The sequence below is a fragment of the Nycticebus coucang genome, chromosome 14, assembly GCF_027406575.1.
Source record: "Nycticebus coucang isolate mNycCou1 chromosome 14, mNycCou1.pri, whole genome shotgun sequence".
Classification (NCBI taxonomy): Eukaryota; Metazoa; Chordata; class Mammalia; order Primates; family Lorisidae; genus Nycticebus; species Nycticebus coucang.
The window spans coordinates 32222110-32235354 of NC_069793.1; the positions used below are offsets into that span (position 1 = coordinate 32222110).

General features: G+C 34.4%; 1 protein-coding gene across 1 annotated transcript in view; it reads left to right on the forward strand.

Moving 5' to 3' along the window:
• The window catches only part of CCDC73 (coiled-coil domain containing 73), a 133572-nt gene that overhangs the window by 55673 nt on the left and 64654 nt on the right, over window positions 1-13245 (forward strand). The window contains exons 6-8 of the mRNA XM_053562930.1: window positions 3210-3248; window positions 6511-6646; window positions 6877-6956. Of these exons, the coding sequence (XP_053418905.1) occupies window positions 3210-3248; window positions 6511-6646; window positions 6877-6956 (255 nt within the window). The remainder of the gene's footprint in view (window positions 1-3209; window positions 3249-6510; window positions 6647-6876; window positions 6957-13245) is intronic.

Here is a 13245-nt window from a genome sequence, read left to right on the forward strand (position 1 = left end):
ACGAAGGAGGTGAAGGACCTCTATAAAGAAAACTATGAACTCCTCAGAAAGGAAATAGCAGAGGATATTAAAAAATGGAAGAACATACCATGCTCATGGATGGGAAGAATCAACATTGTTAAAATGTCTATACTTCCCAAAGCAATCTACCTATTCAATGCCATTCCTATCAAAGTACCTACATCGTACTTTCAAGATTTGGAAAAAATGATTCTGCGTTTTGTATGGAACCGGAAAAAACCCCGTATAGCTAAGGCAGTTCTTAGCAACAAAAATAAAGCTGGGGGCATCAGCATACCAGATCTTAGTCTGTACTACAAAGCCATAGTGGTCAAGACAGCATGGTACTGGCACAAAAACAGAGACATAGACACTTGGAATCGAATTGAACACCAAGAAATGAAACTAACATCTTACAACCACCTAATCTTCGATAAACCAAACAAGAACTTACCTTTGGGGAAAGACTCCCTATTCAATAAATGGTGTTGGGAGAACTGGATGTCTACATGTAAAAGACTGAAACTGGACCCACACCTTTCCCCACTCACAAAAATTGATTCAAGATGGATAAAGGACTTAAATTTAAGGCATGAAACAATAAAAATCCTCAAGGAAAGCATAGGAAAAACACTGGAAGATATTGGCCTTGGGGAAGACTTCATGAAGAAGACCGCCATGGCAATTGGAACAACAACAAAAATAAACAAATGGGACTTCATTAAACTGAAAAGCTTCTGTACAGCTAAGGAGACAATAACCAAAGCAAAGAGACAACCTACACAATGGGAAAGGATATTTGCATATTTTCAATCAGACAAAAGGTTGATAACTAGGATCTATAGAGAACTCAAATTAATCCACATGAAAAAAGCCAACAATCCCGTGTATCAATGGGCAAGAGACATGAATAGAACTTTCTCTAAAGATGACAGATGAATGGCTAACAAACACATGAAAAAATGTTCATCATCTCTATATATTAGAGAAATGCAAATCAAAACAACCCTGAGATATCATCTAACCCCAGTGAGAATGGCCCACATCACAAAATCTCAAAACTGCAGATGCTGGCGTGGATGTGGAGAGAAGGGAACACTTTTACACTGCTGGTGGGACTGCAAACTAGTACAACCTTTCTGGAAGGAAGTATGGAGAAACCTCAAAGCACTCAAGCTAGACCTCCCATTTGATCCTGCAATCCCATTACTGGGCATCTACCCAGAAGGAAAAAAATCCTTTTATCATAAGAACACTTGTACTAGACTGTTTATTGCAGCTCAATTTACAATCGCCAAAATGTGGAAACAGCCTAAATGCCCACCAACCCAGGAATGGATTAACAAGCTGTGGTATATGTATACCATGGAATACTATTCAGCCATTAAAAAAAATGGAGACTTTACATCCTTCGTATTAACCTGGATGGAAGTGGAAGACATTATTCTTAGTAAAGCATCACAAGAATGGAGAAGCATGAATCCTATGTACTCAATCTTGATATGAGGACAATTAATGACAATTAAGGTTATGGGGGGTGGGGGGAGCAGAAACAGGGTTGGAGGGAGGGGGCTGGGGCCTTAGTGTGTGTCACACTTTATGGGGGCAAGACATGATTGCAAGAGGGACTTTACCTAACAATTGCAATCGGTGTAACTGGCTTATTGTACCCTCAATGAATCCCCAACAATAAAAAAAAGAAAAAAAAAAGTCTATAACAATAAACCTTAGGGATTCCGCTTGTTGGTATTAATCCTGCTAATATGAGTAGCTACAGAATTTTAGGTATAAGCATGTTTATTTCAGAATAATTTATAATAGTAAAAAATTGAAACAAGATATTTAGGTAATATGGTAAAGTTAAGTAATGGAATACTATGTAGCTATTAAAAAGTTATGTTATATATTAATTTGTCATGGAAAGGTGTTTATTATTTATTAATTAAAATAGGCTGTGGCTCACTCCTGTAATCCTAGCACTCTGGGAGGCTGAGGTGGTTGGATTTCCTGAGCTCAGGCGTTCAAGACCAGCCTCCGGAATGAGACCTCATCTCTAAAAAAAAATAGTTGGGCTTTGTGGCGGGTGCCTATAGTCCCAGCTAGTTGGGAGGCCAAGGCAAAAGAATCGCTTAAGCCCAAGAGTTTGAGGTTGCTGTGAGCTGTGATGTCACTGCACTCTAGGCGACATAGTAAGACTTTGTCTAAAAAAGAAGAAAAAAGTTACAAAGTATTAACTGCCTCCCTTTTAAAGTGTAAATGCATAAAAAAAAATCTGGAAGTACCAGAGTGGTCATGACTGTTATCTCTGGGTTATGAGATAATTTATTTAAAAGAATTATTAATCTTATGCTTATCTTTTTTAAAAAAGTTTACTTCAGGGCAGCGCCTATGACTCAAAGTAGTAGGGCGTTGGCTCCATATACTAGACGTGGTAGGTTCAAAACTGACCCTGGCCAAAAAAACTACAAAAAAAAAATTTACTTCAATAAAGAGCTAATATGAAGTAGCAACCTCTCCTAGACTGCTCACCTTATCTCTCTTGCTTTATTTTTGTCTTAGTAGTTATCACTGTCTTAACATATTATGAATACTTTTTACTTACATTCATTGTCTACCCCTACCCCATCCCCACAAGAAAGAAAGCTTCTTAAGGGCAAAGACTTTGTTTACTTCACTGCTATATCCTAGGAGTCTACGAAAGTCTCTAGAATATAGTAGATGCCATAAATATGTGTTGAATAAACATACAAATATAAATACATTGTTTTTGTTATAAGAGCATTATTATAGGCTCAGCGCCTGTGGCTCAAGCGGCTAAGGCGCCAGCCACATACACCTGAGCTGGCAGGTTCGAATCCAGCCCAGACCTGCCAAACAATGATGGCTGCAACCAAAAAACAGCTGGGCATTGCGGCAGGAGCCTGTAGTCCCAGTTACTTGGGAGGCGGAGGCAGGAGAAGCACTTGAGCCCAGTAGTTGGAGGTTGCTGTGAGCTGTGATGTCAGGGCACTCTACCCAGGGCGACAGCTTGAGGCTCTGTCTCCAAAAAACAAAAGCATTATTATAAATAAAATTTTGAAAAATTGCCACTAAAAATCAATGGTACATAGAAAATGAATGCTACTTTTTAGAGCATGGAATTTTAATATCATCAAGAAGTTGTAGATAATTAAAGAATTTTAATGAGATTTTCTCTCTCATTTTTCAAGGTTTCTAAATATTCTTTACAGAAGAAAGTGAGTGAAATGGTAAGGCAATTACAGAATGTATATTTTCCCCACTTGGATTAATAACATGAAGTACTTAGCATTTCTGTGAATATAAATGTGATGTTTATAATTTAAAAAGGAGTAGTTGGACTGAATGTTGTTGTCCACTTTAAAGGCCTGACTGATTTCAAATATTGCACACATAAATTATTTCACAAACTTACGTCCAGATTGTATAGTGCTTGTACAGGTTGACCATCCCCAAATCAAGAATTCAGAATTCAAAATGCTCTAAAATTGGAAACTTTTTGAGTGCCGACATGACACCCAAAGGAAATGTCATTGGAATATTTTGTCTTTCAAATTTTTTGATTTGAAACTGGTATAAAGCAAATATTCCAGAATCCAGGGGAGAAAACCCCAATCTGAAACACTTCTGGCCCACCATTCTGGATAAGGTATACTTAACATGTATATTATAAAATAAATTTTACACATATCTGGGTGTGGTGGCTTGTGCCTGTAATCTCAACACTTTGGGAGGCTGACATTGGGGTTGCTTGAGGCTAGGAGTTAGAGACCAGCCTGAGCAACATAGCAAGAAAGACAGAAAAACACCAAACTTTAAAATCTCTTGATGATATCTTTTCTAGGTACTTATGCAAATATGTAAAAATTTGGAAAAAATGGAAATACATGAAGTGGTATTTGGGACATGGCATTCAACCTTTATTGTTCTACGCTTGTGATATAGTACTATGTAGTACACTTGGGATGTGGTATTGCTCCTTTACTCAACAAGTGTTTATTGTGAATTCCTCTTTTATAGGGTCTTAAAAGTTATTTTTGTTTTTACAGCAAAACATTTTGTGGAATATTTACCTTAATATTCTTCTAGCCTTATTTGATTCAGAAAGATTATTTTTTCTGTGTGTTTGCTTGAGCAAAAATTCTCCTATGTCTGCTTAAATCTTCAGAGGGCTTTTTGGGTGGGTTTATGCTATTCATTCTTCATTCTGTAGAGTAATCTGTAAAGCAAGTATCATTAATTTTTGAGTAAGGCTTATATATACAGTGTATGAGAAATAAGAAAGAAGACATCATTCCTTATGACATTACGTAAAGTATTTTGCTTCTTGAAATTGTTTTGGTGTGTTAGAAAATAAAAGCCATAGAAAGATTGAAAAGCTTGATTGAATAAAAGATGTGAAAATTCTGTTACTATTCATCTGGAAAGGATAAAAATAATATCGTCCATTTTAAACTATGATTTTAATTAAGACTCTGAAAAAGTAGATTCCAGTTTAGCTTTAAGTACTGTGACATTTGTACTGAAAGTCATCTTCAACGCTACAATGGTTTTACATAAAATATAGTGAAATTGAATAATGTACCCTTTGACCTGGGAGATAAGGCTACAAATTATAGATTGAAGGCAACATAAAATGTGTTTTATTTTATTCCACTTTAAAATTTCATCAAACAAATGCTTATAATTTTAAAGAACATGGAAACTAGGAAAACTTAGTTTTTAGTCACTTCTGAGCTTTTTGTTATTGTGAATTACAACCTTTATACCTATTAAAATGTATTTCGTTATAGTCATAATATTTTTTTCTGACAGGTCAAAGCATTACATCACTTTTCATTAAAATTGAAACATTTAATATTTTAATGTGTGCTTATTTTGACAGAAATTTATATTTTTGATTTAAAAGTTAATTTTTTCTCTAAACATTCTTACATATATTTATCTTGTATTATTCTTTCTACATTCCTCTTAAATAATTCAGTTCTGTTTTTTATTCAAAGTTCTGTACAGTATTCAGTAATTCAATTTTATTTTATTCAAAGCAGTACATTATTCTATTATTTTCCTCTGCGGGCACAAGAGGAAATAAGATGGCCACTAGTATCAGGCAAGACTTTGGGGAGCAATAAAATTAAGAGCCCTAAAAGATATAATTTAAAAAATACTATTATGAAGGTTTTAAAGTTTATAGGTGAGCCCTTAAGTACTAGTAAGTTTCTGTCTTCTGGGAATTCAGTAAGTTGATTTTCTTACAGAGGTGATATCTTCCTACATAAATGAACACAGTCACAAATGAAAATATTTGTTTATCCCAAAAAATACTCCAACCTCCCCCTTGAAAAAAATCACAATCACAATCATAATCGAAAGTTTTGTTTTGTTTTTCTCTTTTTTTGAGACAGAGTCTCATTCTGCCATCCGTGGTAGAGTGCTGCGGCATCATTGTAACTCACAGCAACCTCAAACTCTTAGGCCCAAGCCATTCTCTCGCCTTAGCCTCCCAAGTAGCTGGGCCTACAAGCACCTGCCTTAATGCCTGGCTATTTTTAGAGACAAGGTCTCACTCTTGCTCAGGCTGGTCTCTATCTCCTGAGCTCAGGTAGTCCACTGGCCTCAGCCTCCCAGAGTGCTGGGATCACAGCCATGAGCCACGGCGCCAGGCCTATTACTTTTAAGAGTTAAAGTTATTTTTCTAAGTATCTTAAAAGTAGCTCCTTTAGTTGAAAACAGTGAAGCCTTACAAGTAGGGTCCAGTTTTTACCAATTATGTCCTTAGTTTTTAATAGACTTTTAACAATACTGTATTGCCTTCCTGTCCTTGGGAGATATTGTCATTTCATTTCCTAATTCAGTGAGAAGGTACTATATTCATTAAAATTTCAAAAAATTACCTGAGTTTTGACAATGCACATTGGAATTATGCTAGCAAATTGAAAGGACAAAGACTCAAAACAGTGATTTAGATAGTCTTGATTATTCAGGTGATTTAGAGAAAAATATATAGTTCCCTAAGTACCAAGAGTTTATTGCTTTAATTTTCTCCCTACTTTGCTTAGTGCTGGACTGATGAACATTTTTATAAAGAAACAGTTGATTTTGAAAAAGTAGTTGTACACATGGGAAACATAAACTGAAGTGACTATTTTGTTACAGGAAAAAAATGTTTAGTTTCACATAGATACAGAAATAGCTCCTCATGTTTTCCTCCCTATTGTATACTCAGAGAGTACTTTTTCATGACATTTATTGATGATATATATATATATATATATATATATATTTTTTTTTTTTTTTTTTTGTGGTTTTTGGCCGGGGCTGGGTTTGAACCCACCACCTCTGGCATATGGGACTGGCGCCCTACTCCTTGAGCCACAGGTGCCGCCCTATTGATGATATATTATTAATAACAATTGTTCACTACAAATAACTTTTATACATTTTATATTTATGTGTGATATGTATAACATTTAATATTATTCTTTAAAATAGGAACAAAAGGTCCAGTTACATCTTCTGGCTAAAGAAGATTATCATAAGCAACTAAGTGAAATGGAGAAATATTATGCCACAATAACAGGTCAATTTGGAGCAGTAAAAGAGAATCATGAAAAGTTAGAACGAAATGGTATGTGCTATCATAATTAAACTTACGTGCTCAATAGTAAATGTGTAAATGGACTTATGAATAAATTTAACTTTTCTGATACTGATAATAGTGACAGTTTAATGAATATTATTTAAATTAAATGATCATTATGGATATTGTAGTGGCACTATTTTCCCTGTTCCTGTTAGTGATAACTTTCTTTAAAACATACATTGAATATAATATCCTTAATGTCTTTTATATTGCAGTTCAGGAAGCAATACAATTAAATAAAAGACTTTCAGCTTTAAATAAAAAGCAAGAATCTGAAATTTGCAGTTTAAAGAAGGTATGATTGATATAGTTTTATGCTATTATATAAAAATTATAGTTATAAAATAGTCTTCTAAAATATTAGTAGAAAACAATTGGGTAGTTTTTTTGGAGAAGGATAAGTAAAATATTTTAAATATAGATTCATAAATTTCGAGTTAGGATTCCCAGTAATTGTAACAAATCATTCCAACCCATTAAAATGTTTCCTTGACTTGTGACTAGTGGCATGCATTTTATGGTGACATGAATACTCAGTAAGGATTCACTAAATGTCAACCTTATTAACACCATTCATTCATTCATACATTATTTATTGAGTGACTTCTATGTCCCAGGAACTGTGGGACTGTGGATACAGCTATGAAGAAAATAAACTATGTTCCTGCTGTTATGAAGTTTATAGCCCAGAGGGGGAGTTAGACATAAAAAATTTATTACACAGATTAAATAACTTAAAACTTATAAGTGAGCTGAAGAAAAAGTAAAGTATGTGATGATGCAGTAACAGGTGACTTTATTAGACTGGGGGTAATAGGGTGAAGGAGAGAAGAGAATAATGTTTTAGGCAAGGGGAACAGCATGCACCAAAGCCTTGAGGTAGGAAAAAGCATTTGTTATATTTGAGGAACTAGAAAAAAGTCTAGTATGTCTGGAGCATCATAAATGAAGGCATACGTTAAACATTTATTGTTTGCTTACTCAACACAAATATCCTCTGTTCTTCCTAACTTTATCTAGATTTTTATTTTGATGCCTCCAGCTTTAGAGCTGATCCCTAATTTCGCAGAAGGTCAACCATATTTCTTTCCTTTGGCCATAGTCATCTGTTTAGGAATGGACAAATGACCTTAACTAGTTTCTGTGTGTAAACTAGGAAAAATATAACCTCCATTATGGCTAGCAGTTAACCTATACTCATGAGAGATGCTTCGGAAAAGGAGGAACTTGACAATAAGGATGCCAAATTGTGTGACATAAAGAAACTTATCCTTTGATTATATTGTTGAGTGCTTGGATCAACAAACTGCATTTTGCCCCCCCCTCTAGACTTCTTAATTATGTGATCCAATAAGCCAGTTTGTTTAGGGCCAATTCAGTTTTCCTTTATTTGCAACTAAAAATATCCCAGTTGATACAAAGGGAGGGTTGATATGAGAGGAAGAACTGGTTAAGTCTTTTTTCCTACAGAAAATGACTTCTTCCTTTCCCCACTCTCTTCAAAGCTCCATTTCAACTAATACCACTTTGAATCATTTTAGGACATCACCCGACTCCTGAGAAAATTAAATACCAATCCTTACTGGCACTTTATAAATGTTTTAAAACATTTACTGAGTGCCATTTAAAATGTACTTAATTTGTAATGTAAATATAGTTACTTTATTGATGTGTAAGATGTTTTCCATTTGTCCCTCCATATACAGACTTACCCCTTGAAGTCTTACCTATATGGATTACATCAATGGACTTCCATTCTTCCAGCCTTCTTTTGAGCTGGGCCAGTGAAAAGCCTGGGCAGGAGATAGGAGAAAGGAAAGAGTGAATCAGGATATTTATTCCCCCTGTTGCCTCCCTGTAAAGTAACTTCAGGCTGGCCATGTCCCTCAACAGGTCATTACTTCTCTCAGATTGGCCTAATCTTCGTGGTACTCTCTTTTTTTGAGGTCCAGTAACCTTTCTTCTTATCCTTTTGGGATTAAGAGTGGTGACAGGTCCACTGCTACTAGCCCCTGGAACTCACACTATTCCGTGTAGTTTCTTTATGTCCGTTCCGTACCTTTGCAAATAAATCATCTTCAAATTGTCTTAATTTATGTGTGCACTTGGTTAGGATGTAACATAAGTGAGGCCAAAGCTATGACTTTAGTTTCTATACAGGATAGTCGATTCCCTACAGAGAAAAATTCTGTTTCATAGTCAAAGATTGTTCTCTAAACCTCACCAAGATATTTTTCAATAATACATTTTAGACTTAAGGAATAAATGAATATGAATGATGTTGTATTAATATTGAGGCAAAAATAATTTCTAATATGAGTCAATATGGTTATCTTGACTCTAAAGGAGTCTTTTTTTTTGGACAGGATCTCTTTCTGTTGTCTGGGCTAGAGTGCAGTGGCTGGTCTTGAACTCCTGACCTCAAGTGATCTGCCTTGGGCCTCCCAGAGTACTAGGATTATAGGCATAAGCTACCACTTCCGGCTAGATTCTGCTTTTAAAAGGAAATAGCAAACAACAAATCTAAGCATTTATACCTTCATACATACATATTCACTATTTTAATATAATTTTCATTCATAAACTTTTTTAGAGTAGTTATAGGTTCACAGTAAAGAATGGAAAGTACGGAGTTCACATATACCCATTGTGCCCAAACATGTACAATCTCCCCCACTATCCCGTCCTCACCAGTATTTGGTGTTGTCAGATTTTGTTTTTTGGTCATTCCAGTTGGTCTATAGTGGTGGTATCCTGTTGTTTTGATTTGTGATTCTCTAATGATATTTGATCTTGAAAATATTTTCATATGCCTACTTGTCATATGTATATCTTTTTTGTTGAAGTGTTTGGTCCATTTTTAAATTGGGTTGTTTTCTTATACTTTCTGAGAGTTTTTTTGTGTATTTGGATAGCAGTCTTTTATTTTTATTATATGAGTCTTTTGTAGATATTTTCTTTTCTTTTTTTTTTGCAGTTTTTGGCGGGGGCTGGGCTTGAACCCACCACCTCTGGCATATGGGGCCAGCGCCCTACTCCTTTGAGCCACAGGTACCGCCCTTTTGTAGATATTTTCTTCTAGTCTGTGGCTCATCTTTTCATTCTTGACAGTACCTTTCAAAAATCAGAAGTTTTAAATTTTAGTGAAGTTCAGTTTTATCAATTCTTTCTTTCACGGATCATGCCTTTGGTGTTACTTCTAAAATGTTATCACCATATTCAGAGTCATCTGGATTTTTCTCCATATGTTATATTCTAGGAGTTTTATAGTTTTGCCTTATCACATTTTGATAAGGTGTGTGATTCACTTTGAGTTAATTTCTGTGAGGTTGTAAGGTCTGTGTCCAGAGCCATTTTTTTTTTTATGTGTGTGTCTAATTGTCCCAGCACCAGTTTTTGAAGAGATTATCTTTGTTCCACTGTATTGTCTTTGCACCTTTGTCAAATATCAGTTGACTATATTTATGTGGATCTATTTCTGGGCTTTCTGTTCTGTTCCATTGACCTCTTTTTTCTTTTGCCAGTACCACACTGTCTTGATTATTGTAGATTTGTGGTAAGTCTTGCAACTTTGTTCTTTTCCTACAATATTGAGTTGGATATTATGGGATTTTTGCTCTCCATATAAAATTTAAAATCATTGTATTGATATTCATAAAATAATTTGCTTGGATTTTGATTGGGATTGAGTTGAATCTATAGATCAAATTAGGAAGAACTGATATCTTGGTAATATTGAGTCTTCCTATTCATGAACATAGACTGTTTATTTATTTAATCCTTTGATATCTTTCATCAGAGTTGTATGGTTTTCCTTCTGTAGATATTTTACATGTTTTGTTAGATTATACCTAAGTATTTTATTTTGGGGGTGCTAATATAAATTATAATGTGTTTTTAATTTCAAATTCCACTTGTTCACTGCTGTGTATAAGAAAACAATTTGACTTTTATATATTAACCTTGTATCCTGCAAATTCTATATTAGTTCCTGGAATTTTTGTTGATTTTCAATTTTCCACGTAGATTATCATGTCATCTATAAACAAAGACAGTTTCATTTCTTTCTTCTCAATCTGTGTATCTTTTACTTCCTTTTCTTGTCTTGTTGCATTAGCTGGGACTTCCAGTATGATGTTGAAAAGCAATGGTGTGAGGAGATATCTTTCTCTTATTCCTGATCTTAGCAAGAAAACTTGCAGTTTCTCACCATTAAGTATGATGTTAGTTGTAGGTTTTTTTGTAGATGTTCTCTATCAAGTGGAGGATGGTCCTTCCCCTCTATTCCTAGTTTGTTGAGATTTTTAAAAATTGTCAACAGATATTATGTTTTGTAAAGTGATCTCTCTGCATCTACTGATACATGATTTTTCTTCGTTAGCCTATTAATGTAATGTGAATTAATTGATTTTTGAATGTTGAACCAGCCTTGCCTACCTGGGATAAATTCTATGTGTTTTGGTGTGTAATGCTTTTTATACATTGTTGGATTTGATTTGCTAATATTTTTGTTGAGGATTTTTGCTTTTATGTTTGTGAAAGAAATTAGACTGTAAACTTCTGTTATAATGTCTTAGTCTGGTTTTGGTAATAACATAATGTTGGCATCATAGAATGAGTTAGGAAGTACCTCTGCTGCTGTCTTCTGGATATGATTTACGATAATTGGCATAATTTCTTCCTTCAGTGTTTGGTAGAATCCACCAATGATACATGGGCCTGATACTTTCTGTTTTGAAAAGTTCTTAATTTTTGATTCAATTTCTTTGATAAATATAGGCCTCTTTAGATTGTTTATTCTTGTTGTGAGTTTTGGCAGATTGTGATAGGTTTGATCATGATATTGTTTTATTTATTTATTTATTTATTCAAAAAAATTTTTTTGGCCGGGGCTGGGTTTGAACCCACCACCTCTGGTATATGGGGCCGGCACCCTACTCCTTGAGCCACAGGCACCACCCCATGATACTCTTTTATTACCATTTAAATGTCTACGTGATCTGTAATGATCCCTCTTCCTCTTTCATTTTTTGATATTAAAAATTTATGTCTTCTCTCTTTTTCTTATCCTGGCTAGAGGTTAATCAATTATATTGATCTTTCCAAAGAAACAGCTTTCGGTTTTGTTGATTTTTCTCTATTGATTTTCTGTTTTCAGTTTTATTGATTTATATTCTAATACTTATTTTTTCTTTTATTCTGCTTACTTAAGATTTAATTTGCTTTTTTCCTAGTTGCTGTTGTTCATTGTTCCTGTTTTTCCCTTCTAGTCTTTTTCTGCTCTTGTGGTTTTATTTGAGCATTTTATATGATTCCTTTTACTCTCCTTTATTAGCTTATTAAGTATACCTTTTTTAAAACTTTTTTTCATCATTGCCCTAGAGTTTGCAGCATACAATTATAACTAATTCAAGTCCACTTTAAAATAATACTATGCTTAAATACCTTATAATTATAGCATATTTGTAATTTCCCCCTCCCATCACTTGTATCATTGCTACCAGTCATTTTGTATATACATAAGCATATATATATATGCACACATATATAAGTATACATAATTAAATACACTGTTGATACTATTTTGAGCAAATTTTGCAGACACATAAGCATACATAATTGAATACATTGTTGATATTATTTTGGGCAAACTTAACCTGTTACATTAATTAAAAATAAGAAAAATAAGTTTTTATTTTACCTTTACTTATTCTCCAATGTTCTTCCTTTCTCTATGGAACTACAAGCTTCTAATGTACATGATTTTCCTTCTGTCTGAAGGACTTCCTTTAACATTTCTTGTAAGCCAGGTCTGCTAGAAATGGATTCCCTTAATTTTTGTTTTCTGGTGAAGTCTTCATTTCTCCTTTACTTTTAAAAGATAATTTCTCAGGCTTCATAATTCTAGGTTGTTAGTGGTTCATTCTCTGTCTGTCTGTCTCTTACTCTCTTAAGTAGTCTACTCTATAGATAGAAATAAGATAGAAATAAGTCTCTCTCTCACCTCTTTAGATATTTCACTTCACTTTCTTCTTGCATGGTTTTTGAGAAGTTGGATGTAATTCTTTTCTTGGCTCCTCTACAGGCAAAATGTGTTTTTCCTCTGACTCCTTTTAAGATTTTTTTCTGAAACAGAGTCTCACTATGTCACCCTTGTTAGAGTGCCCTAGCATCACAGCTCACAGCAACCTTAAACTCTTGGGCTCAAGAGATTTTCTTGCCTCAGACTCCCAAATAGCTGGGACGACAGGTGCTCACCACAACACCCAGCTATTTTTTGTTGCAGTTGTCATGTTGTTTTGCTGGCTTGGGCCAGGTTTAAACCCTCCACCTTTGGTGTATATGGCTGGCACCATAACCACTGTGCTATAGGCGCAGAGCCTCTTTTAAGATTTTTTATCTTTGATTTTCTGAAGTTTGAATCCTATGTACCCAGGTATAGGTTTTTTTGGCATTTATCTGCTTGATGTTCTCTGAGCTTTCTGGATTTATGGTTTGATGTCTGCCATTAATTTGGGAAAATTCTCACTTATTCTTCAAATATTGCTTTTGTTCTTTTATTTCCTTCTGGCATTCCCATTATG